The sequence below is a fragment of the Argentina silus genome (assembly GCF_951799395.1).
Source record: "Argentina silus genome assembly, chromosome: 7".
Classification (NCBI taxonomy): domain Eukaryota; kingdom Metazoa; phylum Chordata; class Actinopteri; order Argentiniformes; family Argentinidae; genus Argentina; species Argentina silus.
In genome coordinates this window covers 16,988,963-17,015,421 of record NC_139661.1, presented here as the reverse complement: position 1 = coordinate 17,015,421, position 26,459 = coordinate 16,988,963, and the positions used below count along the sequence as shown (strand labels likewise).

At 46.3% G+C, this 26,459-nt stretch overlaps 2 protein-coding genes across 2 annotated transcripts; one reads left to right on the top strand and one right to left on the bottom strand.

Annotated features, from left to right (window-relative positions):
* Positions 1-2,354: 2,354 nt before the first annotated feature.
* Positions 2,355-23,730, top strand: skic3 (SKI3 subunit of superkiller complex). Its single transcript, XM_083673018.1, has 41 exons — positions 2,355-2,493; positions 2,903-2,997; positions 3,128-3,271; positions 3,552-3,643; positions 3,751-3,826; positions 4,013-4,156; positions 4,337-4,435; positions 4,584-4,692; positions 5,092-5,232; positions 5,644-5,745; positions 5,992-6,116; positions 6,832-6,918; positions 7,123-7,226; positions 7,839-7,965; positions 8,284-8,463; positions 8,599-8,723; positions 13,528-13,778; positions 14,159-14,261; positions 14,497-14,679; positions 15,272-15,416; positions 15,900-15,978; positions 16,073-16,134; positions 16,278-16,334; positions 16,460-16,528; positions 16,697-16,771; positions 16,924-17,065; positions 17,180-17,273; positions 17,367-17,444; positions 17,595-17,719; positions 18,044-18,167; positions 18,378-18,602; positions 18,766-18,838; positions 18,975-19,028; positions 19,148-19,259; positions 19,363-19,491; positions 19,597-19,721; positions 19,990-20,160; positions 20,885-21,037; positions 21,888-22,018; positions 22,292-22,421; positions 23,080-23,730. Exons 2-41 carry the CDS (start codon positions 2,908-2,910, stop codon positions 23,170-23,172), a joined length of 4,728 nt encoding a protein of 1,575 aa, XP_083529144.1. The 5' UTR covers positions 2,355-2,493; positions 2,903-2,907; the 3' UTR covers positions 23,173-23,730.
* On the bottom strand, positions 8,887-12,124 carry LOC310806778 (butyrophilin subfamily 2 member A2-like). The gene is made up of 2 exons (XM_083673020.1): positions 11,972-12,124; positions 8,887-10,749 (listed from the first exon to the last, which is right to left on the bottom strand). The coding sequence occupies exon 2, from the start codon at positions 10,745-10,747 to the stop codon at positions 9,035-9,037; it is 1,713 nt and encodes a 570-aa protein (XP_083529146.1). The 5' UTR covers positions 10,748-10,749; positions 11,972-12,124; the 3' UTR covers positions 8,887-9,034.
* Positions 23,731-26,459: the final 2,729 nt, after the last annotated feature.

Sequence of the window (26,459 nt, the reverse complement as noted above, 5' to 3'; positions counted from 1 at the left end):
GTCTCTCCCAGCGGAGATGTCACGAGCTGCATCGAAGTCTGCAAAGGGGCGCACCCCTTCTGCTCCTGCACCCCCTCCTCCCCCAAGCCTAAGCCCAGATGTGGTGGACATCGTCCCGGGCCGGCTCACTCAGTCCCACTGGATCTCCATGCTGGGGCAGGAGGAGGGAGAGGAGGTAGTGGTGGAGGTCTTGGATGAATTCATGAGCCAAGTCATGGAAAGGTGTTACGAGGTGTACCTTCAGAGACAGGTGAGGCAGCATTGCTGACACAGGTAGACTGAGTGACACTCTCTAGGGCTAATAGAGGCCAAGGGCACACTCTGACACATTATGATCATCATCATTCATATAGCACTGACCTCCCTCAAATGGTATGGCTTTACATTGAATGGGAGTATGAAATTCCAGTAAATGCTTTGCTTTGCTTACGGGAGAAACTGCAATGATTTGACCTGGCAACTATTTCACTTAATTTCAATCTCTCTTCATTTCACTCACTAATTCGCTCCCATTCCCTGCTGGACTGACCAATACAACGTTTCCTTTAAAGCTGGTGCCATTCACAGCGTCCTGTGCTCGAGATTCCTTGATGCAGATCCTGGAGTGGCAGTTCCTGGTCCAGGATGAGGGGGAGGGGCCAGAGAGTGCCCCCACCTGGGCAGAGGATTCAGAGCCCCTGCCATCGACTACAGACTCCTGGGCACAAGGCTGCGTGTCAGTTATACAAGCCAGACCCCCAAAACACACACTTCCCCAACAGGTACCAATGCGCTACCTCAAAATGAATTTTGATGTTGTATACAACTGAAATTCAATATACCCTATAGGGAAATACTTCACAATTTATACTTGTAGCAACTTCAGATTAGATACTGTTACAGTCATTATATAAATGTTTAGTTTTACTGTATAACTATGAATAGTATTTCTATCATGAATTTTTTTTTTCTTTTGTGTTTTTCTGCAGACAACTGCTGTTGGCCAAGCAGCTGGACAGACAGAGAAAGGGGCCAATCAGAAACACCACATTGTGGGCCAGCTAAGCACCGCCCCCAAGCATTCCTGGAAGGACAGAAAGCTCAGAGAACCACCAGGTTTTAGAGGTTACAAACTATGCCCTGTCCCCCCACCAAGAGATGAGGGAGAGAAGAAAAGACAGAGGAGTGTCTCATCCCCCACCAACCCAACACAAGACCACATGTCCCCAAGATATTCTCTGACCAGCTCAGTGAATGACAAAGAGGTGGTGGATGATGACGAGGAAGAAGAGGTGGTCCCACACAGCTCCACTCAAAGGGTTAAACTCCTACCTCAGCGAGGCGGTGTCCCAGCCACGGTGAGACTGGATCCAGCACGCCTCCCACGCCACCGTGTCTGGCCCCAGTACGAGGTGCTGGACGACATTCCCTCCAAGCGCCGGCCCTGGAGAACCAGAGGGGCCCCTGTGCCTGGACAGAAACCTGATAAACAACACCACCACACTACACAGAAAGAGGCATCATTGAAAGCCTTGACTAACTACGAGGGCCCGTCCAAGGCTCAGAGGAGAAGTGCCCTGTCTGGGGCTGTCTGCCTGTCCTTTAGGAGGAGCTGTGTCCCCGAGGGGGGCAACACTGAGGGAATCTTACCCTTCTCTGGTACTCTGATGCTTGACAGCATGGAGCTGGCCCCGGGAGTCTCCCTGAGGGGCCCCCAGGGGACCCGCACTAGTGCCCTCAGAGGCTGCCCAGTCCAGCCAGAGCGTAGTGCAGATCTGAGGCCCATCCGGAACGATCTGCCCATGCCTATCTTCTCCCTGGAGCAGCTGGCGGCCGGGCTGCCCCCTCGGGTCACCCCACTGCTCTGAACCAAGCGGGACAGGACTGGAGAAAGAGAGGAGTGTTGACTGAAAACCGAAGAGAGAGATACATTTTGTGACTCATTCTGACTCCTTTATACAATTAAATACCTCCTGTGTAGCCTACATAAAATGAACAAGTTTTCCATGTTTCTGGGATGTGGTCAGACCAGCTTCACAGCTAGGCTTCAAAACTCTCACAACTTGGTGGCTATCTATGTACGCTGATAATACCGACTACTTCCGGGTTAAATCTCCGCAGGATAAAAAAGTTTCAAATTAAAAGTTATTTTTTAAGTCACTCTGTACTGTACAGCAAGTTTTTAATAATTTATTCAAACAATCGTTTCTATACGTATGGCTATTTAGTAGTTGGGGTTACAATGTACGATAAGAGATTCATATAATGGAATTCTACATGAATGCAGCATGAATACCGTTTGAATTATTTATTTTGGTTGTGTTGTTAGCTTTTATTTTGAAAATAACAATTTGAAGTCGTATTACTTCCCTGTCAACAACTTTGACACTGTAGCTTTTGCTTCTGCCACAGCAGTTTCTGATGCTGTGATTTCACTGGATTTAGCCACTGCTGCTTTACTTTGCTGGCAAAACATCTTATGGTTTGATGTTACGGAGCGTAAATAATCTAAAGGTAAAACTGATGTTTGGTTCGTGAAGATGAACTTCTGGCAACGTTATTGCTGTGATGATGGCTAACCCAGCTAAGCTACCTGGCTAGTAGCTGACAAGTTTGTATGTAACGTTCAATGTGACAAAGATGAGTATAGCCAGAGTCAGAGACTGTGTAATAACTAGCATGACTAAGTGTTTCAGTCAGGCTTAATTTGCTTGACAATTATGTACTAATATGCGTAGTTGACAACAAGGCAGTTTCCTGGATGAGCAGAGCTGTTGTCAGTGAAAAGTACATGCGCAGAAGGGAAGTGCTGGCAAGCTGAGAAATATCATAGTCACTGAGATAGGCTTGCATTTGTCACCAAGCGAGGATGTCTACAGTTGTGTCTCTTTCTAACGGTTGTTTTGACTGACTCATCTTGCAGAGACGATGTCTAACAAAGAGGTGAAATCAGCTCTGAAAAATGCCAGAGAGGCTATCAAGAATAAAGAATTCAAAGAGGCTTTAAAACACTGCAAGGTAAGTCCTGAATTCAGGCGAACTCTTACTGCCGACAAAAAACATTAACACACAAGACAATCTTATCTTTTGGAATGCCAATAACAAAAATGCTAATATTGCTCTAAATCCAACCTCTGCTGCCCCCCAGGCTGTTCTGAAGCTTGAGAAGAACAACTATAATGCATGGGTGTTCATCGGTGTGTCAGCCAGTGAGCTGGAGCAGCCTGACCAGGCGCAGACAGCCTACAGGAAGGCTCTGGAGCTGGAACCAGACCAGCTACTGGCCTGGCAGGTGGGGTGACCAGATGACATACACATACACAGACTGATGCACACACACACACTTTCAAGCATACACACGCACTCACTCAGATACACACACACACACACACACACACACACACACACACACACACATGCATGCATGTATGTCTATCAGGCATATTGCACCAGAGGATAGGCCTGCCTGAGTATGATCCTGTGAAGGAGCCTGGCTCCATATTGTTGTTGTCATGCCAAACATGATTGTTGCCATTGATGTTTGTTATGTTAACAATGTGTTTCTGTTACAGGGATTGGCTAACCTGTATGAGAAGAGCGACCAGACAGATTTCAAAGCGGAGCTGCCCAAAGTCTACCAGAAACTTACTGAGCTTTATGAAAGGTATGAGACAATAACAATGGACGCTCTGATGTCTTTGTAAGTAATGTTTTGGCCCTGTCTGTTTCAAAAGATGAACTGTTGTGTTCTCCCCTGTTCTGCATTCACAGCTCAGACAAAACAAAATGTTACGAGGTGATAAAAAAATTGGCAGACATCTACCATACAGACAAGGACTATTTACAGGTATGTAACAACATAAGCTGCCCCACTGCCGTGTGTGTGTGTGTATGTGTGTATGTATGTGTGTATGTGTGTGTGTGTGTGTGTGTGTGTGTGTGTGTGTGTGTGTGTGTGTGTGTGTGTGTGTGTGTGTGTGTGTGGCTTACTTGCAGACAAGCACTACAGTGTTTGTTTATTTTTGTCTCTCAGGTGGCGAAGGTGTGGCAAAGGCTGATTCAGCTGAAGGAGGGGGAGGGGGAAGCTGTGGAGAAGGAGCTACTGCAGCTATGGCAACAGATGATCCGCCTCCTCTCAGACAGCGTGGAGGACCAGGACAATGAGACACAGCAGCACGTAAGAGCAGAGAAGAAGCAGAACCACTAATATATACTGTTAGGAATAGAATAGAATTTGAAATTTAAATTTAAATTGAAACCGTACATTTCTGTGTGTTTCTGCTCTTTATTGTCATTGTCATACTGTTCTCTTCCCTGCCTTGTGTTGGTCCTCACTGTACTGTGTTCACGATCACAGTTAATCACAGCCTTTGAGAAGGCCATGGTTCTCACCCATGATGTCCCTGGACAGGACCACCAGAAGCTCTCAACTGACTATGTCAAATGCCTTTCAAAAGTAAGTATGTATCCCCCGGCCTGTGTGCTGTTCTCACTCACCGTCTCAAAACAGTCATGTTATTGAGGGTTTGGTCTCTGAGTGAAAACTACAGCCTGCCCCTTACAATGACAGCTTGCAGTATTACAGGACAATGTCTTCTCTCCAGCTATCGCACGAGGAAGGCAAAATGAAAGAAGCCTGTGAGTCCATGCTGTCGCTCTATCCCTCACAAGCCTTCCCTCTGGAAGTCCTCGCCTCCCACTATCTCAGATCAGGTAAGGAGGGATCCCTCTCAGTGCATGAAGAAATAACAAATAGAAGTCTGTGTTCCCATTGGACAAATCCAGGTGGGGCCCTTCCCGATGCATAACGTTTTGTGCCCCCCCCCCGTGGTAGCCGTACTTGGTCACTTATTATGTGCTCATTTTAACTAATGTATTTTTGGTAATGATGATGTAATCATGATGATGTAATCATGATGATGATGTAATGACCATTTTTAAGTAGAAAAGCCTAACCAGGGACAGGGGTCGCAAATTAGCCTTGGCTAGAAATCCTATATGCAAGACATCTGTTTCATGCTATTGTAACCTGTTACAATGTCTTCTGCATTGTCCCTGACAAATAAACGAATAAATAAATAAATAAAAAATACACGTTTTGTTTGACTCTAGGTGTCTGTGATGAGGATGCAGGTCGTTGTTTTTCCCGTCTGTTGGACTTGGACCCAGGCAATGGCATGGGTCACCTGGGCTTGGGAGTCAGGGCTCTGGAGGAGGGCAAATGTGAAGATGCTATAAAGTATCTGGCTCAAGGTGAGTTGGAGCCATATTCACTTAAAAAAGTCTTATTTATGTTAAATGCGTATTTTCTGAAGTGGTGGTTGACCCAGAGGTGTGTGCGCACGTTGCTTTACCTTGACCAAGTACTGATTATTCAGATTAACCCTAACTGTACTGGCCAAGTACAAGTACAAGTAATGAAAATTGTGTCACTGTCCAAATATTAATTTATTTATATATATATACACACACGTTGCTTTACCTTACCTGGTGCATGGCATATTGAATGATGGAATATTGATCATGAACCATGTTGTGTAATGTTATCATGTTATTGTCAAGGTTATAAAGGCAATGTGCTGGAATTACATTTATTATGTATGCGATGTGTTAAAAGGAGTTATAAGTGGTTTACTTTAGTGATTTTCCTCCCTGTGTGTGCAGGTCTGAAGAAGATCCGCTCCTGCACTGTTGGGTGGTACAGCGTGGCTCAGGCCCAGCTGAAGATGCACAGACACGCTGACAGCGCTGCATCCTGCTCCCAAGGTACGGTATGTTTAGACAATTGGGAGGCAGCACTTTGGTTGACAGCAGGGGAGGCTGGTGGAGGTAGAAATCAGAGGACAGGCTCATTGTTATGCACGGAACGGAATGAGGAATGGTATCAAACACACGTGCATTACAATGAGCCCGTCCTCCGATTTCTACCTCCACTGGTTACACCCACAGTCAGAGATGTGTTCAGATGGGTCTTCTTTAATAAGACAGACAGCCTGGCCTCTCTCCACACAGGGCTGAGGCTGTGTGCGTCTGGAGAAGAGGATCTGAGGCTGAGGCTCCTGAGGCTGAGACTGGAGGCCCTAGTGAGGAGTGGGGATGAACAGGCTGCAGACCAGGCGCTGGAGACCCTCACACAGGTACTACTACTACTACTAATAATAATAATTATCAGAATCAGAATCAGAATTCTTTTATTTGGCCAAGTATATTTGCACATAGAGGAAATTGACTTGGTGAGGTTGGTGCATGGACATAAGCATCACAAAGGAGGAAACCCAGCATGTGGTGATGTCCATGGGTTCCAGACTTCAGGCAGTCATTGCCTGCAAAGGATTCTCAACAAAGTATTAAAAATGAACATTTTATTTATGATTATGTTAATTTGTCCAATTACATTTGAGCCCCTGAAAATAGGGCACTGTGTATAAAAATGGTTGCAATTCCTAAATGTTTCATACAATATTTTTGTTCAACCCCTTGAATTAAAGCTGAAAGTCTGCACTTCAATTGCATCTCGATTGTTTCATTTCAAACCCATTGTGGTGGCGTACAGAGCCAAAATTATGAAAATTGTGTCACTGTCCAAATATTTATTTATTTATTTATATATACACACACACGTTGTTTTACCTTACCTGGTGCATGGCATTGGCAGGATTTCAATCTTTTTGAAACTATATTCCATTTCTTTTGCATTGTTATTTACATAATCATTTGTTTGTAATTTAATGTCTGTTCAGGTTGCTGTGTAATGTAAGGAGAACTTGCTCCAATACAGTACTGTTTGTTTGTGGTTCTGTTTGCTGCACCCTGTGACATGTTTTTCCTGTTATGTTTTTCAATCTGTTCTAGCTCCCAGATGCAAACAATGACCCCGTCCTGGTAGCCTTTAAAGGAAGAGTGTATCTGCAGAAAGGCCAAGTTGATCAAGCACTGCAGGTAAGACACCTTTGTCCAACACCTGGCTCTGACAGTGGTGTGTGATGTGTATTTTAGTTTACATTAAAACCCAGTACAGTTAGGGTTAATCTGAATAATCAGTCAGCTTTAAGGTACATGGTACAGGTATATATGAACAGTATCATGTTAAGCCTTATAGGCTGATCCTATGTGCCTTGTATTCCCTCACCCTGTTCTCTACAGGTGTCCTCTGAGCTGCTGGTCTCTCACCCTGACCTGGCCCAGGGGTTGGCACTGAGAGGACTGGTATACCTGGCACAGGAACAGTACCAGCTGGCAGAACAGAGGTGTGTGTGTGTGTGTGTGTGTGTGTGTGTTAAATTGATTCCTCAGAAGGCATTGCATTAATACAATCCGATTTAACAACACATAATATTATGATGGATGACTGATGTTTTACAGTTACATTACATTTATGACATTTAGCAGACGCCTTTATCCAAAGCGACTTACAACAAATCCATTTGTCTAAGTAAGTGAATCATCTATCCATCAGTCATCATAAGAAAAAGCAATCTATGCTAGGACCAAGGGCTATTGGCAGTCACAATGCTAGAAGAAGGAATCATTATTTATTATTTATTTATTTACAGTAGAGAAACTGTACAGGGGGGTAGTGGGGATGAAGAGGTCTGATGAGGTCTGACACACCTGACGTGTACCATGTTGTTGTGATTAAACAATAGCCATTTCTAAATTGTTAGAAACAAAACTCCTCCCATCCTCTCCTCCATCCTCCACTCGTTCCATCCTCAAAAAAGCATTGGAGGAGAATATCTAAGGGGAGGAACCAAGATCTTCTCCTCCGATGCGTTTTCAGTAGGACTCGAGCGGAGGACGAGAGGAGTCGTGGTTCCTAACAGTTGAGAAAAGGCTCATGTCTCTCCCTCTTCCTGCAGCTTCCTCCAGGCAGTGGCCCAGAGCCCGGACTGCGGAGAGCTCTACTACCTGTTGGGGCGTCTCTACTGGGACATGGGGGAGGAGACTCGCAAGGACAAGAGCAAAGCCCACACCCACCTTCTGAAGGTTAGTGAGCACCGCAGGACTCCTCTCTCTCTTTCTCTCCCTGGTGGAAGGCTGTGCGTAGTGGGCTGTATAGACGTTGCATTATAGAATGGATAAAACGTTCATGTCAACACGATGTATAAAATCCTGGTTTGTTTCTGCTTCTTAATGTATGGAAAACCATTGTAGTTATGGTACACCCTGAAACAATACAGCGTCACATCAGCTTTTTAATGAAAAGGTGTGTGTGTGGTGTGTGTGTGTGTGTGTGTGTGTGTGTGTGTGTGTGTGTGTGTGTGTGTGTGTGTGTGTGTGTGTGTGTGTGTGTGTGTGTGTCAGGCTGTGAAGCTGGACCCGTACCTGGCCTGTGTGTTCCGGTACCTTGGTCATTACTACCGGGACGTGGCCAGGGACCGAGGGAGAGCAAGAGGCTGCTATAAGAAGGCCTTTGAGCTGGACAGCAGCGATGCAGAGTCTGGGGCTGCCTCTGTGGACCTGAGCATGGAGCAGGGGGACATGGTGAGTGGCCTGGTGGGTAACAACCTTGGGGTTTCGGAAGGACAGACTGCTACTGGAGAACAGGCTCCAATCACTAAATCGGTATGTTCAATATGTCTTTCTCTCTTTCTCTCTCTCCCCCCCCCCCCACCCAAGGACACTGCCCTTGCTGTCTTACTGTCAGTGACAGAGAAAGCCACGCCCGGTTCTGCCAAGTGGGCTTGGATGAGGCGAGGTCTCTACCACCTGAAGGTTGGCCAACATCCACAGGCCATCGCAGAGTAAGACCACACACATGCACGCACACCTGCACACCTTGAAGCTGTTTTGAGAGCAAAGGGAGGCCCTACGAAGTATTAGTATAGTGTTCCTAATAAAGTGTTTGGTGAGTGTATACAGAGAGAGAGAGATTTCTTTTCTTTTTTTTGCATTTTATTTGGAAGGTTTCCATTTTAGCATCACAAACATACTTCTGATGTTACAGGTGGATTCATTACAAAAGTATCACATTGAATTGAGATCACTATCAACACAAACTGCGAGTAGCACACTCACCTAAACCCAGTCTTGTTCTGTGTTGTTGCTTCTACGTTTACTCTGTTTGAGAGATTATCAGTGGGGCTGAGTTTACATCACAAGGGCTGAATAATGGGTAGAGTGCCTCAGTGAAGAAGCAGCCAGTGAAAGTGTAGAGATGAGACCTGGCCTCCACATTGAAGAAGGACACCTGTCCCTCCTCATAATCCACAAACACCCCCACCTTCTGGAGCTCATGTCTCAGGGAGAGGATTGTACGGTTGTCATCAAGAGCCTCGTACTGGTCCCCATTCCTCATAACCACTAACCAGTATCCATTACTAGGATTCAGTGTAATATCACCCTTCCTCTTGATGGACTCTCTGGCCACTCCTAAACGCCACCCAGTCTTCCCCTTCACCTCCACCTCATAGTAAAACCTCTCAGAGGAAAACCCCTCCTTTCCCAGGACGAAGCCCTGTCTGTTGAACCTCTTTGGGTTGTCTGGGAGGTCCTGTCGTTTGTCTCCTTTACTCACTTGTCTCCCATCCTCAGATAGGATGAGACTGGGATGTGCCGTATCAGGGTCTAGAGTCACAACCACAGGGTATTGCCTGGTGGTTTCAAAATCTGGTATCCACATAGTTTTCATATAATCCATTTTAGCAGTGAGACGATCCCTCTCTCCAGTGAGACGATCCCTCTCTCCAGTGAGACGATCCCTCTCTCCAGTGAGAAGACCGTTCTGTTCAATGAGACGATCCCTCTCTCCAGTGAGAAGACCGTTCTGTTCAATGAGACGATCCCTCTCTCCAGTGAGAAGACCGTTCTGTTCAATGAGACGATCCCTCTCTCCAGTGAGAAGACCGTTCTGTTCAATGAGACGAACCCTCTCTCCAGTGAGAAGACCGTTCTGTTCAATGAGGCGATCCCTCTCTCCAGTGAGATGATCCTTCTCTCCAGTGAGATGATCCCTCTCTCTGTACACTTTACGTAAAATTAATATGACTACAACTAATCTAATCACAATGAGAGCTCCCATGGTGATGGACACAGCAAAGGCTACTTTCCAGGGCTTTGTATGATCAAACAGCTCACTAGGGATGTGACATTCTGTATACAACGTCTCTTTGGTCTGTTTCAGTTGAACTCTACAGATATAGTTGTCTGTCTCCTGTACAGTGGCACTTAGTTTGACTGTGTAGAGTCCCTCTCTGTCCCTGCGTGTCACTGGAGGTCCAGCAGAGAGAGTGACTCCTTCACTGTCCTGCCACACCATCTCAGGTTCAGGGTGCCAGCCTTTAGATTCACACAGCAGACCTATCCCTCCCTCTCTGTGTCCCTCAATGGAGACCACTGGCTGGGATCCTACAGCTTTAACGTAGAGTTGAATAGTGGAATCATCATACCAGACCTCGGACTGAATAAAGCATGTATAAGTTCCATCATCAGGTCCTTGTACCCGGGTCAGTTTCAATGAGGTGTTTCCTCTCCTCAGTTCCTCTTTAAACAATGAGGTCCTTCCCCTGTAGGACCTGATCTGATCTTCATTTTTGTCTCTGCTGTCTCGGTAACGATGGACACGATTGTCTGAAAGGTGGGGCCTAACCCAATCAACTGTCATGTCCTCAGCACTGATGTTGGGTTTGAGGTGACAGGGCAGAATGATGTCATCACCAGCCGCAGCAACAATAAGTGAGGGACTGAGAACCTCAAACCTCTCAGAGCCTGCTCTCTGCAGAAGAAGCAGGAGAGTCACAAACAGACACTCTGATAGAGTCACCATCATTCCTGAAAGAGACAACCACAAACACAGCAATATAAATCAATAGAAAAAAGCATTCTTGATTCTCTTGTCCTTAAAAGTATACTTGAATGTTATGTCCTTTTATGTGTACTTCATAGGGATGCACTGTAAATAGCATTCCCTGTCTCCAATTCCTGATCCAGCATTTTAGGCCAATATCGGCCCGATACCGATGCTCAGTATCGGATCGTTGCATCTCTAGTACTTCAGCATACTTGAAGTTTTATTACTAGAAGTATACTTGATTGCCTTGTCCTTAAATGTGTACTTCAGTGTACTTACAAGAAGTATACTGTACTTAATTGTCATGTCCTTAAATGTGTACTTCAGTATACTTACTAGAAGTATACTTGATTGTCTTGTCCTCAAATGTGTACTTCAGTGTACTTACTAGAAGTATACTGTACTTAATTGTCATGTCCTTAAATGAGTACATTTAATATGTAGTGTATTTGTATTTCAAGGACTCGTAATGAATGATTCGCAAATTAAATGTCATATAATTTACATATTTGTCTGAAATCGAAGTTTTGGTTTACAATAGCACTTAAAGTTTGGTTATTTATTGGAGTCAATAACAGTAACAGTGCGCTTCCCTGTTGTTTAGTTAGTGGCCTGCTATCCCTTAGTTATGTGCCTTTAGTTGCCAACTATAACAAGATAAAGGCCAAGATATGCTGTGTCATTCAGATACACAGACTAACTATCAGAGGTCTACAGGCTTCCTTGCTTGGCAGATGATCTGCTGCAAGAGATGGCAAATTTCATAGTAGCATGCACCTTCTCTTTTGAGCCCTCAAAACGGTATATGAGAACAGTTTTCCTGATGACTTGAGCATATTTCTGGAAACAGTATTCAACTTTTCAAACAGCTAACGTTTGCCAAAACACCACATTTCAAGGCAGATTAGGTTAGGAGCATTAATTTACAACAGATGGCATTATTCCTACATGACCTTCAAAACCTCAACAGAGTCACGCTTTCTGAGGTGAGACAATGAGGTTAGGAAATGATCGGGCAGTCAGGTGTAGCAGACTGAACAGTGTTGTCATTTTGAGATATTCATTCAATAGCTGGCATGGTCATACAGGTATAGCCCATAGTCAATGGAGACAGTCTTCCATTCATTATGACCCCCCTACTTCAAACAGTTCAAGTTTGGAACAGTTCAAATGTGTTATGAGTATTTCATAAACAACACTTACGCTTTTCTGACTCCGGTCTGTGAGTCCAGCTGAAGTCACTGGAATATATTGTAGGCGTGTGGAAATACCGGCCTGTTGTTCTCCACACTTCTCTGTCTGCTTGTCAGATCCCTCTGCAGTGTTAACCCTCACACAAGATGATACAGGTTAGGTCTATACTTAACCCCTCTAGCCAGAGGACCTGAAAAGACATTGGGTTTGGCAGTGCTAGTTTTGCTGCACCCACAGAGTAATCTGGCCCACCAGCCAGCTCTACATGTGCTGCATCATTCCTCAGTGGAGGGCTGCCAGACTTTCACTGTAATAACATGAACACAGCGTTCATAATCTCGCTTTCACTGTCAAGGAAGAAACAGAGACAATGCAAACAACGTCACAGGTTTTTTCAGCAATATTAGCGACTGGACACGTTAGCCACGTTACTTACACTCACAGAGCACTTTATTAGGAACACTGTACTAATACTGGGTAGGGCCTCCCTTTGCTCTCAAAACAGCCTCAATTCTTCTTGGCATTGATTCCACAAGATGTTGGAAACATTCCTTTGAGATTCTGGTCCATGATGACATGATTGCATCATGCAATTCCTGCAGATTTTTCAGGTGCACTTTCAAGCTGTGAATCGCCCGTTCTACCACATCCCAAAGGTGTTCTATTGGATTCAGATCCGGTGACTGGGAAGGCCACTGAAGAACACTGAACTCATAGTCATGTTCATGAAACCAGTTTGAGACGACTTTTGCTTTGTGACATGGTGCATTATCATGCTGGAAGTAGCCATTAGAAGATGGGTAAATTGTGGCCATGAAGGGATGCACATGGTCAGCAACAATACTCAAATAGGCTGTGGCATTCAAGCGATGATTGATTGGTATTAACGGGTCCAATGTGTGTCAAGAAAACATTCCCCACACCATTACACCACCTCCACCATGAGAAGGTGTACAGGTGTTCCTAATAAAATATTCGGTGAGTGTAGTTCCGGTATGTCTTGAATGTCAAATTCAAATATTTGATCACACTCAACAGTCCAGCTAAAATATTATTATTATATAATTATTATTATTATTATGTCATATGCCCGCTATTTTCCTTAAACCAAACCATCCCACACTGGTACCAGGCTCTATGCACTAGCAATTAACCTGGGGAAGAGAATACCCATGTAGTCTTGCTTCAACTAGTCTTGGTTCGTGCCATCTGAACTCTGTGGTTTCTGGATGGTGAGGAAGGGGGGCAGTGAGGGGAGGGAGAGAGCTGGCTCCTCAGTGCTGTGGTGATTCAGTGTTCTATAAGGCTGTCTGAAGCTCTCCAACTTTAACTAATGACCTCATCTGGGCAAAAAATGAATAATCAAGTAGGCTGGAATTTAGTCTTTATTTTTAAATCAGATACAACTAAGAGTTCTACAGTACCTACAGTATATTGAATTATTGGTTTGAGAGAGAGAGAACACCACATACACACACACACACACACACCTATGCATTCTCTCTCTATACACAGATTAACATGAATGATGTTACGAGTCATGTATGGTCCCCTCTCATTCTCAGTCTGCAGGCTGCTCTGAGAGCGGACCCCCAGGACTGGGTGTGTTGGGAGTGCCTGGGAGAGGCCTACCTGCACCGTCGGAGCTTCACCGCGGCCCTGAAGGCCTTCGCCAAGGCCCAGCTCCTCCACCCCTCCTCCATGTACAGCCTGTACCAGACCGCCGCCATCAAACAGACCCTGGGCAAGTTCAAAGAGGCCACCGCAGAGTACCTGCAGATCATAGCGCGGGAGGACTACGTACCAGCTCTGAAAGGTAGGGTGCGTGCGTGCGTGCGTGCGTGCGTGCGTGCGTGCGTGCGTGCGTGCGTGCTTGCATGTGGCTAGGCACGGATGTGTAGCCTATAAGCTTTTGTGTGTGTTGAGAGAGAGAGTGTGTGTGTGTGTGTGTTTGTGCGTGCCTGCGTGCGTGCGTGCATGTGTCTCTGTCTCTGTCTCTGTCTCTGTCTTGTGTGTTCATGATCAGTAATCACTATTACTGACTGTGACAGACTGGATACATAAATCATGTTTTAAAAGCAGCAGTGGGACATGAGGAACTCTTTGAGCCTCAGTCATCCTCATCGTGCTTTTCTAACTCACTGGATGCTGCTGCTGGCCTCATGTTGCTGTGTTGTATCTCTCTCTACTGCTCAGGTCTGGGGGAGTGTCTCCTCTCCCTGGCCAGAGGTCTGATGGAGGATTACAGAGATGGAGGAGCCATAGACCTCATCCAGAAGGCCGTACGCTACCTCTACAGGTCAGAAACAGGCAGCACTCTGGTAGCATCGAGAAATAAATAGTTGGTTTTCGTGCGCGTACATGGCTTATTGAAATCATTTACCAGCTAGTTTAAGAGATTCGAAAAAGTAACTTGGGTTGTTGCTGTTACAAATTAAAAGTGTCTTATAATCTTGTACTAATGCCTCATACCGTATACAAACCAATACCAACTGTACCTCACATTCCCATCCTCTCTGTCCATCTCCCCTCAGGGCTGTTGAGATTCGTCCAGACCTGTCCTGTCTGTGGAAGTTACTAGGAGATGCCTGCACCTCCGTCAGGACTGTGGCCCCTATCAGGGCCCGGGTTCTGGTACCAGGCCTACTGGCAGGGTTAGAACCCACTGACCAGGAGCACCCTCTCAACCAGGCCCAGACGCTCAAAGTCGGAGAGAGGTGAGGCGCCAAGACAGCATACACAACCCAGAGACTGCATTGCCTAGTCTGAAATGATTGGTGGGTATAAGCAAGATGGTGAAAATCAGACCTCCACCTCGCTTATTCCTATCCGAGCCTTTTAGATCTACACAAGTGTTGAGAGAGCAGAGGCTTGCCTCTAGCTCAGATGAGATCATCTGATTTGAATACACAGACAACTTTATCGCAAACAACAACAAGATTCAAGATTCTTTATTTGTCACGTGCATACAAGTATACAGTGAAATGCAAAAGTGACAGTGCCACAGAGTAGTGCAACAATAAGTTTTAAAATTAAATAGAAATAATAAAAAATATAAACTATAAGCAGTATAAACAGCGGTGAAGCAATGTACACAATGGAATGGCAATGACAGGTTGACAGTACAGATAATTACAGTGGAAGATGAGTCTGCAATGGATATTTATGTGTGTGCATGTGTGAAGTCACAGGTGACTGTGAAGCAGAGCTCCTGCCAAATGCATTGTTCTCTGTGCTTCCAGAATGTTTCAGCATTATGTTTTGTACGCACAAGACATTGACTGTGTCTGTACTGTATTTGGACCACAGGTGCTATGGACGTGCTCTGAAGCTGATGTCTGAGACCCCCGGCCTGTGGTATGACTTGGGTCTGAACTACTACCACCAGGCCTGCCTGCGCCCAGCTCCAGAGGAGGACCAGGGTACCCTGCTGCTGCTGGAGAAAGCCCTGCAGGTAACACACCTCTATGGGGGATGAGGGGTTGGGGTCAAGGGGGGTAGATGGAGGAGCTAGCTGGGTGGATGAGACCTGATCTATATGTGCTGTATAGCCAACTCCTATTATAGTTGTTGTTGTCATGCCAGGTCAAAGTAACAGGATTTTGGCAAAAACAGGTCTGGGTCAACCAGGCTAGGAAGGCTTTTAGGAACCTATTGGAAATAAACATGTGTTTTGATGAGTATGTGTACAAGGTGTTTAACTCACTAAACTGCCAAAGAATTCTGGAACACTTACCACCTAGAGTGTTTTATGTGGTATTTACCTAGCAACAACAATTCGATTGGCTACAAAATGAAACGTCATCATTTCTGAATTTGAAGTCTGTGTGGTAGAATGAAGTCACCCTTTGCACTCTAGATTTGGGCGACTTTATTCACCCTTGGCACTGAATGAGTTAAGGAAGGTATCCACTGTCCTGTTTCTCCTCCTCCTCAGTGTGTGAAGAAGGCCATCATGCTGGACAGTGGTAACCATAGCTACTGGAACGCCCTGGGAGTGGTCGCCATGAGCAAAGGTACTGAACTTTGATCAGATCACACCCTCTCCTTTTGATTCTGTTGGATTTTATATTAAAATGCTTATTAAATGCGTCTCAATCCCCACCTCAGGTCTCGGGAACTTTGCCCTCGCCCAACACTGCTTCATTAAGTCTGTCCAAGTGGAGCCAAGTGTAAGTACAATAAAACATATAAACTGCCTATGTTCCCTATAAACAGGTGCTTTATGCATGACTGTCCTAAACCATGTCGTCCTTTAAAATAAAATAAAATATTTTTCTTCTTCTTTTATCTTATCTTCTTTCTTCCTATCTAGAATGTTGTTGCTTGGACCAACCTTGGTGCTTTGTATCTGACGAAGGACAATATTAAGGTAACCTATGTGTGTTGTCCGTCATTTCTTTGGATTGTCTAGCACTCGTTAGTCTGTGTGTATTGGTAGTGTATTTTTCACTCAGTTCTCAGTTGTAGTAAACCCTGTCTGGCTTGCTTCCCCAGCTCTCTCACGAAGCCTTTACGATCGCCCAGTCTCTGGAGCCGCTGTACGTTAACTGCTGGATCGGACAGGTATGGACAGGTCTCCGTCTCTGTCAACCCCTCAGACATCACAAACCCCTTAACCACGCCACTCAGTCCTGTTCAACATCACAGGGACATCATCTAATGTCCTCTATTCTCTCTTTCCTACCTCATTCTCTCCGTTCATCCTTCCATCCCTCTCTTCTCTCCTGCTAGGCCCTGATTGCAGAGACAGTGGGGAGTTTTGACACCATGGACTTGTTCAGACACACCACGGAGCTCAGCACACACGTAGGTCAACTCTACTCTGACCTCACCCAATGATATTTGATTTAATTTAACCTCACCTCTAATATAGATTATGCAAAAGTTTACTCAATTTGTGTGTGTGTCTCTCTCTGTCTCTCTCTCTCTCTCCCTCCCTCCTTCCCTCCCTCCCTCAGACGGAGGGGGTGAAAGGCTATGCCTACTGGGTTTGTGCTACTCTGTTGGATAAGAGTAACAGGGACTCTGAGCTGTACCGCTACAACATCGTCCAAATGAACGCCGTGTCTGCTGCTCAGGTGGCTCTGAGCAAGTACACCGGTACGTGTGTGTGTGCGTGTGCGTGTGATTGAGAGTGTGTGTGTGTGTGTGCGTGTGATTGAGAGTGTGTGTGTCAAAGACACGCTTCATTCCTGTCCCTCTCCCTCCCTGCAGAGAGGATCCAGACAGACACTGATGCCTTCATCATGCTGGGTTACCTCAACGAGCACCTGCAGCTCAAGAAACAGGCCGTGCAGGCCTACCAGAGGTGTGTGTGTGTGTGTGTGCATGTGCGTGTCTTGTGTCTTCTTATGCATTATCTTAGTGCCGTATGATGTCTTGACCTCGTGTCTCCGCTCAGAGCTGTGGAGCTGCTTCAGTCGACGTCCAGCACGGATCAGCTGACCTTCGCCCTGGGATGCTACGGCCGCGCCCTCTGGTATCCTACCGTTGACTTGTTATTGCAACACACACCATACAGGAATGATTGTCAGGTCCATAAACAGCGACAAGTAGAGGATATGCTTTGATATGAGAAGGTGAAGCGTTTGGTGAGGTTGTGATCTTGGTGTCCTGGTGTCTTCCACAGTAACACGGGTCAGTTGGAGGACGCGGTGCGCGTTTACTCCTCCACGCCACTGGAGGAGCTCTCTGACCTGGTAGGCCTGGCTCTGGTCTTCTGCAGAGCAGGACTCGTACCAGACAGCATCAGTGGTGAGGGCCTCACTCAACCTGTCTGTGTCAGGGGAGCAGTCCTGCCGAGAGATTTGGAAGCAGGCTATGCCATGTGGCCATAGGGAGAACTGCAACTGGTGCCAAACAGCATGTTTCCTCATTGAAACCCATCTGGCAAAATAGGAATTTGAACAGAGATTTGTTTCTATTGTTTCTATTATTTGCTATATATATATATATATATATATAATATAGTATTTATATACTGTATATATCAATGGTCTGTGTGCTCTGACATTACATGCATGTGTGTGTAGAGAGTTTGTTTACCCTTCTAAGGTAATACGGTGTGTTAATCCCCAGCCTATGAGAGAGCCCTGGCCGTAGCCTCCAGTGAGAAGGACAAGGCCTACATCCTGACATCCCTGGCTCTGCTGCAGCACAGACAGGGCAACATGGACTCTGCCAAAACACTGCTCTTCAAATGGTCAGTTCCTGCTCTTCTCACATCACTGTTCTACTACTGCTTACCCTCACAATAATGCACTGGGATAATGGCTAAACTGACCTTAACTCTGAATTATGACTAAATTGTGTGTGTGTGTGTGTGTGTGTGTGTGTGTGTGTGTGTGTCTGTGTCTGTGTCTGTGTCTGTGTCTGTGTCTGTGTGTGTGTGTGTGTATGTGTCTCTGCGTAGCTCCATGCTGAAGGAGCCCGTGCCAGAGTCTCTGCTGTGCCTGTGTGCCCTGGGGCTGGTTCACGGGGATGCCACGCTCGCCACCGCTGCCCTCACTGAGCTGCTGAAGCAGGGCAGGGCCACAGGGGGCGCCGTGGAGCAGCGCTGCCTGCTCACCTGCACCCTGCTGGCCCTGCAGGGGAACTACAGTGCCGTGCAGAGAGAGGCCTCCAGAGCTGTCCACAGGTACTGGACCTTTGACCTCAGGCAGGCAGGCAAAACACGGATAAAACATAGCAGCAAAATAAAACAGAGGCCAACTAACAAACTCATGAATAAAGACATTGATGAATAAAAGAAGGGTAAAAAAATAATAATGGTAGAATCTGACCTTGTTCTCTTGGTGCAGTAACCCTGGAAACCCGACTCTGTGGGCTCTGCTCTCCAGACTGGTGCCACAGTACTACCCCAGAAAGGCCAAGGTAAGGCCAAGGTCTCTCTCTCTCCCCCCTCTCTCTCTCTCAATTCAATTATCACTCACATACACACACACACACACACACACACACAAGCCTGTGTATTTGATGTGCTGACATGGATGTGTGCTCTGTGTTCCAGGGTGGTGCGATGGCAGGCCATGTAGCGTGTCTCTCCAGTATGACCCAGGGAAAGGTATGTCTCCACCCCCCCCGTCCCCCTCTGTCCTGTCCTGTCCCCCCCATAACCCCCTATCTCTGTTCTATACCATCATCTGTGGGCACCACACTGCCATTACCTCTCTGTGTCAGCAGAGGGCGCTGCTGTACAGTGGAGTGAACCAGCTGGCATGTGGGAGACACTCAGGAGAGGATCCTAGTAGGAACGCCCTGAAGACCATGCAGAGGGCTGTGCTGCTCTGCCCTGGTACGGCCACACACACACACAGACACACACACACACACACACACACACATATGCAGAATGATATTCAAGTATTTATCAAGTTGTTTTTTTCCTCATCTGTCAGATGACCCAGCAGCATGGGCGGGGCTAATGGCTGCCTGTCACACAGAGAATACGGCCTGCATCCTCTCTGGCTCCGCCCCCGACAGACAAGGACTGGAGCAGGTCCTGATGGGCGTGGTGTCAGAGAAAGGTCAGCTCTCTTCTCCTCTCCTATCCTATGTGTGTGTGTGTGTCTCCAGTGCGGTGTGTGTCTCCAGTGCGGTGTGTGTGTCTAACTCTCTCCCCCTGTGTCCAGTGCGTTGTGTGGAGGTGGCTGAGCGGCCCCTGGCCCAGGCTCTGGAGGGCTGGGTGCTGCAGCAGGCAGTAACAGGACTCTCTCAGGGGGGGCAGCTAGACCAGGCTGAGGCCCTCTGCTCAAAGGTACACCCTCCTCCCAACACTATCTCACTCCTCTTACTCTGGTCTGGTTCGAAAATGCACAGCATACGGTACAGTTCTGAGGTTTCATTCATTAAACCTGCCCCCCCTCCCTCCCTCTCTCTCTCCTTTTCTCTCTCTCTCCACTCCACTCTACTCCACTCACCCCCTCTCCCACTACCCTCTCTGATCTCTCTCTCCTTTCTTGTCTCTCCCCTTCCCTGTCTCTCTTCTTCCCTGCCCCCCCCCACCCTCACCACCAATCTCCCAGGTCCTGAGTGTATCTCCTGAGCACTCTGCTGTGATGCTGCTGCTGAGGCAGGTGCAGTGTGAGCGCCTCCTGCAGGCCAGCGCCGGTACTGTGGCGGCCCTGCCAGACTCTGTGTTGGAGCAGCTCAGCAGCGCCGTCCTGGCCAACCACACCTCCGTCTCCGCCTGGCATGTGAGTCTCAACATGTCCACTAGGAGGCTGGGGAAACATGAACATTTTTTTAATTTAAAAAAAATATATATATATTATTGTAATAATATTGTGGGTGTGGATTGTTCTGCAGGATATTGTTGACTGTACATTGTGTTAGACTGTTTAAACAAACATGGACGGTGTATTTTATAAACACTTTCTCTTCAATCATATTCCCCAATGTTCCATTCCTCCTCTTCCAATGGGGTGGGTCATGCTGCCAGCTCTGTACTTTGATTGACAGTTTCATCAAAGATGTTTAGCTCCCGCGCAGGGCATCTTGGCTAATGAAAAACATCGCAAACATCAGGCGAGAGTTTGATTCGCTGCACTTGACATCAAGTAGCTGTGCAGTCGGCAGGGTGCCGGTGATGGCCACACCTTTCACTCTCTCTGCTGGAGATTGTAAACACAGCCAGTGTCTTTGTCACCGCTACTGACTGGGAATGGAGTTCAAAGGTTTATTAAAGATAAAAGGTAGCTTGTTGATGTTAAATGTCAGCAGAGTAGAATGAAAAAAAAAGATGGATGATATTGGTAAAGTGGTGGATGTTTACCTTTCTCCCTCTTCTCCTCCTCTCCTCCCTCTTCTCCTCCTCTCTTCCCTCCCCTCCCCTCTTCTCCTGCCCTCCTCTCCTCCCTCTTCTCCTCCTCTCCTCCCTCCCCTCCCCTCTTCTCCTCCTCTCCTCCCCTCCTCTCCTAGTGGCTAGCAGAGGTTTACCGTACCCAGGGTCTCCTGGTGCAGGCGGTGATGGCCTACAGACAGAGCCTACAGCTGGCCTCTCAGATGGGCCTCTACAGTGCTCAGGTGGCCAGTCTGCTGCGCCTGGCTCTGCTGGCTCTCAGCCCCTGCATGGTGAGGCCCTCTCTGGGCTGGGACTGGGGTCGGGGAGGGAGAGCCTGGGGTGGGGGGTAGTCTAGGGGCTGGGAGGGGCTGGGGGTGGGGGTAGTTTAGGGGCTGGGAGGGGCTAGGGGCATGGGGACCAGGAGGGCTTACAGTAGAAGTCAGGAGTGATTGGTTTATAGATATTGCAGAGAGCCATGTATGAAAATGTATGGAAATTGTATGAATTTTGTCTCAGTCATGTTAGCTAGTGCATAGAATGCTAAAGGGGCAGCTGGTAACAGTTGACACACACACAAACACACACACACACAGACTGACACACAAACAAACACACACACACACACACACACACTGCAGGCTGGTGAAGGATAGAAGGATAGGACAGAAATACATGGTTGCTACCATGAGGTCTTTGCTACACAAACTCCATGAGTCAGGTCACAGGGGCTGCAGGAGAGGAGAGGAGAGGAGAGGAGAGGAGAGGAGAGGAGAGGAGAGGAGAGGAGAGGAGAGGAGAGGAGAGGAGAGGAGAGTCAATAGGGGTAAATATGGGACTAGGAAGCTCTACAGGAAACATTAAGACCCCTGACTGAGGCCAGTTGGAAATGCAAACAGCACCAAGGACGGGTATTGTTAGGTTATAGAGGTTATGCTTTTCATCCTTTCAACACCCCCGCCTTTTTAAACACCCCCAGAATGTGTCACTCTATTACAGTGTGTTGGTTTCTGCGATATTGAAGTGTGTGTGTGTGTGTGTGTGTGTGTGTGTGTGTGTGTGTGTGTGTGTGTGTGTGTGTGTGTGTGCACGCGTGTGTGTGTGTGCACGCATGTGCATGCGTGTGTGTGTCCCTGCCCCCAGGCAAACGTCCCTGGCAGTGAGTGGAAAGACCTGGTCATGGAGGCGACCACGGAGGTGCTGAAGCTTGGCCCCTCCCCCGTCGCCCTCCTCCTCCAGGCCCTGCTGCAGTTCTCCAACAAGATGGCCGCCAGGTGGGCGTCTCTCCATCTCCATCCCTCCTCTGCTGCTCACATCACACACTCTCCATCTCCAACCCTCCTCTGCTGCTCACTGTCAGCAGTACTGTTGATATGCAGTGCCATGCAGTGCCATTGACTACTTTAACCTCCATTATTACAGCTCAATATCAATCACTATGATCACAATGCTAAAGGCCCTGGCACATAAAGTCAGAGCATCCCTCCCCTGGCCTCTGAGTGGAACTCACCCCTCTACCTTCCCCCCCCCCCTCCTCCCCCCTCCAGAGAGACCAGACGTCTGTTGGAGAGGATCGTGTACGCCCCCTCCCAGAACTACCCTGAGACAGTAGTGTCAGTAGCACGTTGGTACCTCCTCTTCCACCTCCACGCCAAAGATGATCTGGAGTTGATGGATGTGAGTGTATGAGTGTGTGAGTGTGTGAGTGTGTGAGTGTGTGAGTGTGTGAGTGAGTGAGTGAGTGATGGGATGACGTTTCCCAGACGCTGATTGAGCAGAAAAGCTTTTTTAAAAGGTCTGATTGTATAGTGTAGGACTCGGTTTAATCTAGAAACAAACAAAAAAACACTTCCTAGTTTTAGAGAGAGAGAGAGAGAGATATTGAGATTAAAGTCTACCACTAGAGGGTGCTGGTGAGAGTCTGTACTAGCTGATCTGTCTGCTCTGTGTATCGATTGCTTTATCCTTCTAAGCAGGGAGGTCAATTGTGGTCAGGTTTTCTGTGTCAGTGAGGAGCAGGTGAGATGCAGGGAGGTAGCAGGAGCTAGCTAGGGACTGCAGAGGCTCAAACAGGTAATAGAAGCAACATGTTGTCTTAGTCACGTAAAGAGGAGAGGAGGGTTGGTTAAAGATGGCATGGAATGTCTTGAATAGCTTGGCAAATGCTATAGTGAAATCAAAATAGCAGGCTCTGGTTGTCTTATAAAGGCAACGTTTTCCTGGTAAGCAATGCAGTATATACATTGTGTGTGTGTGTGTGTGTGTGTGTGTGTGTGTGTGTGTGTGTGTGTGTGTGTGTGTGTGTGTGTGTGTGTGTGTGTTTTTTTTTCTGTAGACCCTGTTGGGTGAGGCCAAAGCCAGTGGAGACCACAGACTGCAGAAGTTCCACACACTGCTCACCTCTTCCTCTTCCTCTTCCTCTCGCTGAGTCCCTGCTGCAGACAGACCACCAGAGAAAGCACAGCCCCACACACAGGCTCAGCCACAGGCAGCCTCTCAGAAGCCAATACACGAACTTTGTCTTAAATCAACAATATATGAACTCTATGTCCTCATCATTCGGTCTGTCTCCAGTCTCTCCCTCTCACAATCATGTCTAATGTTTACAGTCGTGAAGGCATTTCCATACATATGATGCTTGAATGATTTGAAGGTGGTTGATAATGACTATGGAAATGGAACAAGGGACTTATACGGGTCATAGTACCAATGGAAGCACTTTGTACTGTTCTCATGCTTTACCGTTGACATACTGTACTGTATGTCACTTGTTGATCAACTCCACAAGAATTCACCCCGGGAGTGTTGCCACTGCGCCTGCAGGTGGCGCTGAGTAAAGAACGTAAACTCTGCCTTGACGTTTGTAACTGAGGCCCGCTGTGCGCGGTGACAGAGAACTGTCATGGACAGAAGTGCTTTCCTCAGAGCATGGTGTGTATATGAACATTTCTGTCTGTCACTGTCACCTCACAGAGTAAAGCGTGTATCACTTAACTTGAAGTTTGTTTGGTTTTTGCTTTCAAACACAATCTATTGATGCGGAAGGATGGCCCACCCCGTCGATTTGCCTAATGCCGAACCATGAGTTAGAAGTGAATATTTAAGATGGCTGGTATTACACTGGATGCCAGGGGGTTCAACATTCCTCTTATTGCTTTCTATATTGTGGCTCACACCCCTCATACTGTGTTGAACCTCTACTTCAATAATGGCTGTCTTTCATACTGAGGGAGTTGAACCTTCATTGTGTGTGTGTGTGTGTGTGTGTGTGTGTAGAGAATTGGTTTTCCGTGACAGCATTCACATGAAATATAATCACATAAAGTCTGGATTTCCCCTCTCTGATACAGAGCTTGTCTCTGGAGGTCTAACCAGCGGCCTCTCAGTCTCCATACCAACACGACCATATGACCATATCTTGCAAGATTGTTAGAATTTTATTTTGAAGTCAAATGATCCATTTTAGCATCACAAAGGTTTTGTGCAACTCAAAACCAAAACATACTAGCACAAATCAAAATGGACACAAAACACATAATAAAAATCTGTATAATGCAATGACATTGCTTATAATAATTCCCAAATAATCCCAGTCATGGATTCAAGGTAGGTATTTCTGATGTATCAGGTGGATGTATACAAAAACATCACATTGAATTGAGATCACTATCAACACAAACTGAGAGTAACCATCTAAACCCTTGTTTGGTTCCAAACAGTCATCCTGTGGTGACATCCACAGGAGAGATTATCAGTGGGGCTGAGTTTCCAGCTTTAAGATAGGGGCTGAAGTATGGATGGAGTTCCTCAGTGAATATGCAGCCGGTGAAAGTGTAGATATGAGACCACAAACACCCCCACCTTCTGGGGTTCCTCACTCAGAGAGGCAGACGTAGGTTAGTATGGTTAGACGTTGGTTAGTATACGCCTTTTACTCATCCCCATTCCTCAGCACCAGAGTCCAGTATCCATCCTCAGGATCCAGTGTAATCCAACCCTTCCTTCAAACAGACTTCCTGGCCACTCCTAAATCCCAGTCAATCTTCTCCGTCACCTCCAGCTCATAGTAAAACCTCCCTGAGGAAAACCCTTCCCTTCCCAGGACATTGACACATTTGTTAAACCTCTCTATGTTGTCACGGAGGTCCTGTGGTCTGTCTCCACATCTCACTTGTTTCTCATACTTAGCTTGAGTCTGGGATGTGCAGTATCAGGGTCTAGAGTCACTTCCACAGCATGTTTTCTGGATGTTTCAAAATCTGGTTTCATAAAATTAGCAGTCAGTTTATCCTGCTCTTTCATAAAATGAACATTGAGTTGATATGTTTTCCACCCTAAATCAGAATCAGAATCAGAATCAGAATTATTTTATTTGAAGTATATTTGCACATACAGGAAATTGACTTGGTGAAGTTAAATTAATATGATTACAGCTAATCCAATCAGGGTGAAGGACACAGAGTGAAGGACACAGCATATCAGGTCAATCAAGGGCAAAGAGATGGACTTCTCTGCATAACCTCCACCCTCTGTATCATATCACTATCATGTATCATGTCACTGTTTCACCTCATTATCTACAATGTTTACTAGCTATGCTAGGTCTCATACACAGCTCCTACCTCCCTCCACCAGCCTGGACTAAATGCACTTTAAAATAGTCCATATTTATGTAGCCCGTATTTAGTTTTTAGTATTTAATGCTATAATCGCACTGTCTGCCTTACCTTTTTGCACCTCACCTAACTGCAAAGACATTTACAACTGCACCTCGCCTGTATAAAATGCTGCTAATGTTGTATGTTGTACGTGTATGTTATGTGTGATACCCCTATGTCTGTATGCTACTTGGAACCTGAATTTCCCCCTGGGATAAATAAAGTTTCTATCTATCTATCTATCTATCTATCTATATGACCAACAAAAGTGTCTGGATGCGCCTACAACACTAACTTTTGCAAGTAAGTGGAAAGTTTGGTCTAACATCGAAAAAACCTGAACTATCCCTTTAATTATGGTGAGCATTCTTCAGTCACCCACTGTAGAAGTCATCCTTGGCCTACCAGTCCATTTATGATTGTTGAGCTCATAAATGCTTTCTTTATTATTTTTTTCTTTATTATATTTATGATATTACAAACTGTTGATTTTGGTAAGTCTAAGGTTTTGGCTATGTTTCTGATGTTTCAGCCTCATAATGACTTTCATTGACATCTCTTTAGTCCTCATGTTGACAGACATCAATAGCAGACCCTCAAGGCAAATGCAAAGCCTAGAATCAATACTAGACATTGACAGCTCTCTTATTCTTATCTGAAATAGGGGGACTATGTATAAAAAGGGTTGCAATTTCTAAATTGTGAAACTAATCTCAAAAAATAAAACATTGAATTAAAGCTGAGAATCTCTACTTTAGCCTCACAATAATTGTCTGATCCACTTTTATTTTAATCCATGACTGGGATGATCTGATTTGGTTCATGGGGAATACATTGCCTTCCAAGGTTCTCAGTGAAAGTGCAGCCAATGAAAGTGTAGATATGAGACCTGGCCTCCACATTGAAGAAGGACACCTGTCCCTCCTCATAATCCACAAACACCCCCACCTTCTGGGGCTTCTTTCTAAGGGAGAGGGCGATATGGGGGATATTACCAGTCATGTACTCACACCCATTCTTCAGCACCAGAGTCCAGTATCCATCCTCAGGACTCACT

What these genes read in the sequence shown, in the direction of transcription:
- skic3 (XM_083673018.1), top strand. Translation starts at nt 2,908, where the DNA reads ATGTCTAACAAAGAGGTGAAATCAGCTCTGAAAAATGCCAGAGAGGCT. An exon ending in CGCTGGAGACCCTCACACAG is followed by an intron (nt 6,117 to 6,831) that starts GTACTACTACTA and finishes AATCTGTTCTAG; the next exon opens with CTCCCAGATGCAAACAATGA. An exon ending in GGCTGTGCTGCTCTGCCCTG is followed by an intron (nt 19,260 to 19,362) that starts GTACGGCCACAC and finishes CTCATCTGTCAG; the next exon opens with ATGACCCAGCAGCATGGGCG.
- LOC310806778 (XM_083673020.1), bottom strand. Translation starts at nt 10,747, where the DNA reads ATGATGGTGACTCTATCAGAGTGTCTGTTTGTGACTCTCCTGCTTCTT.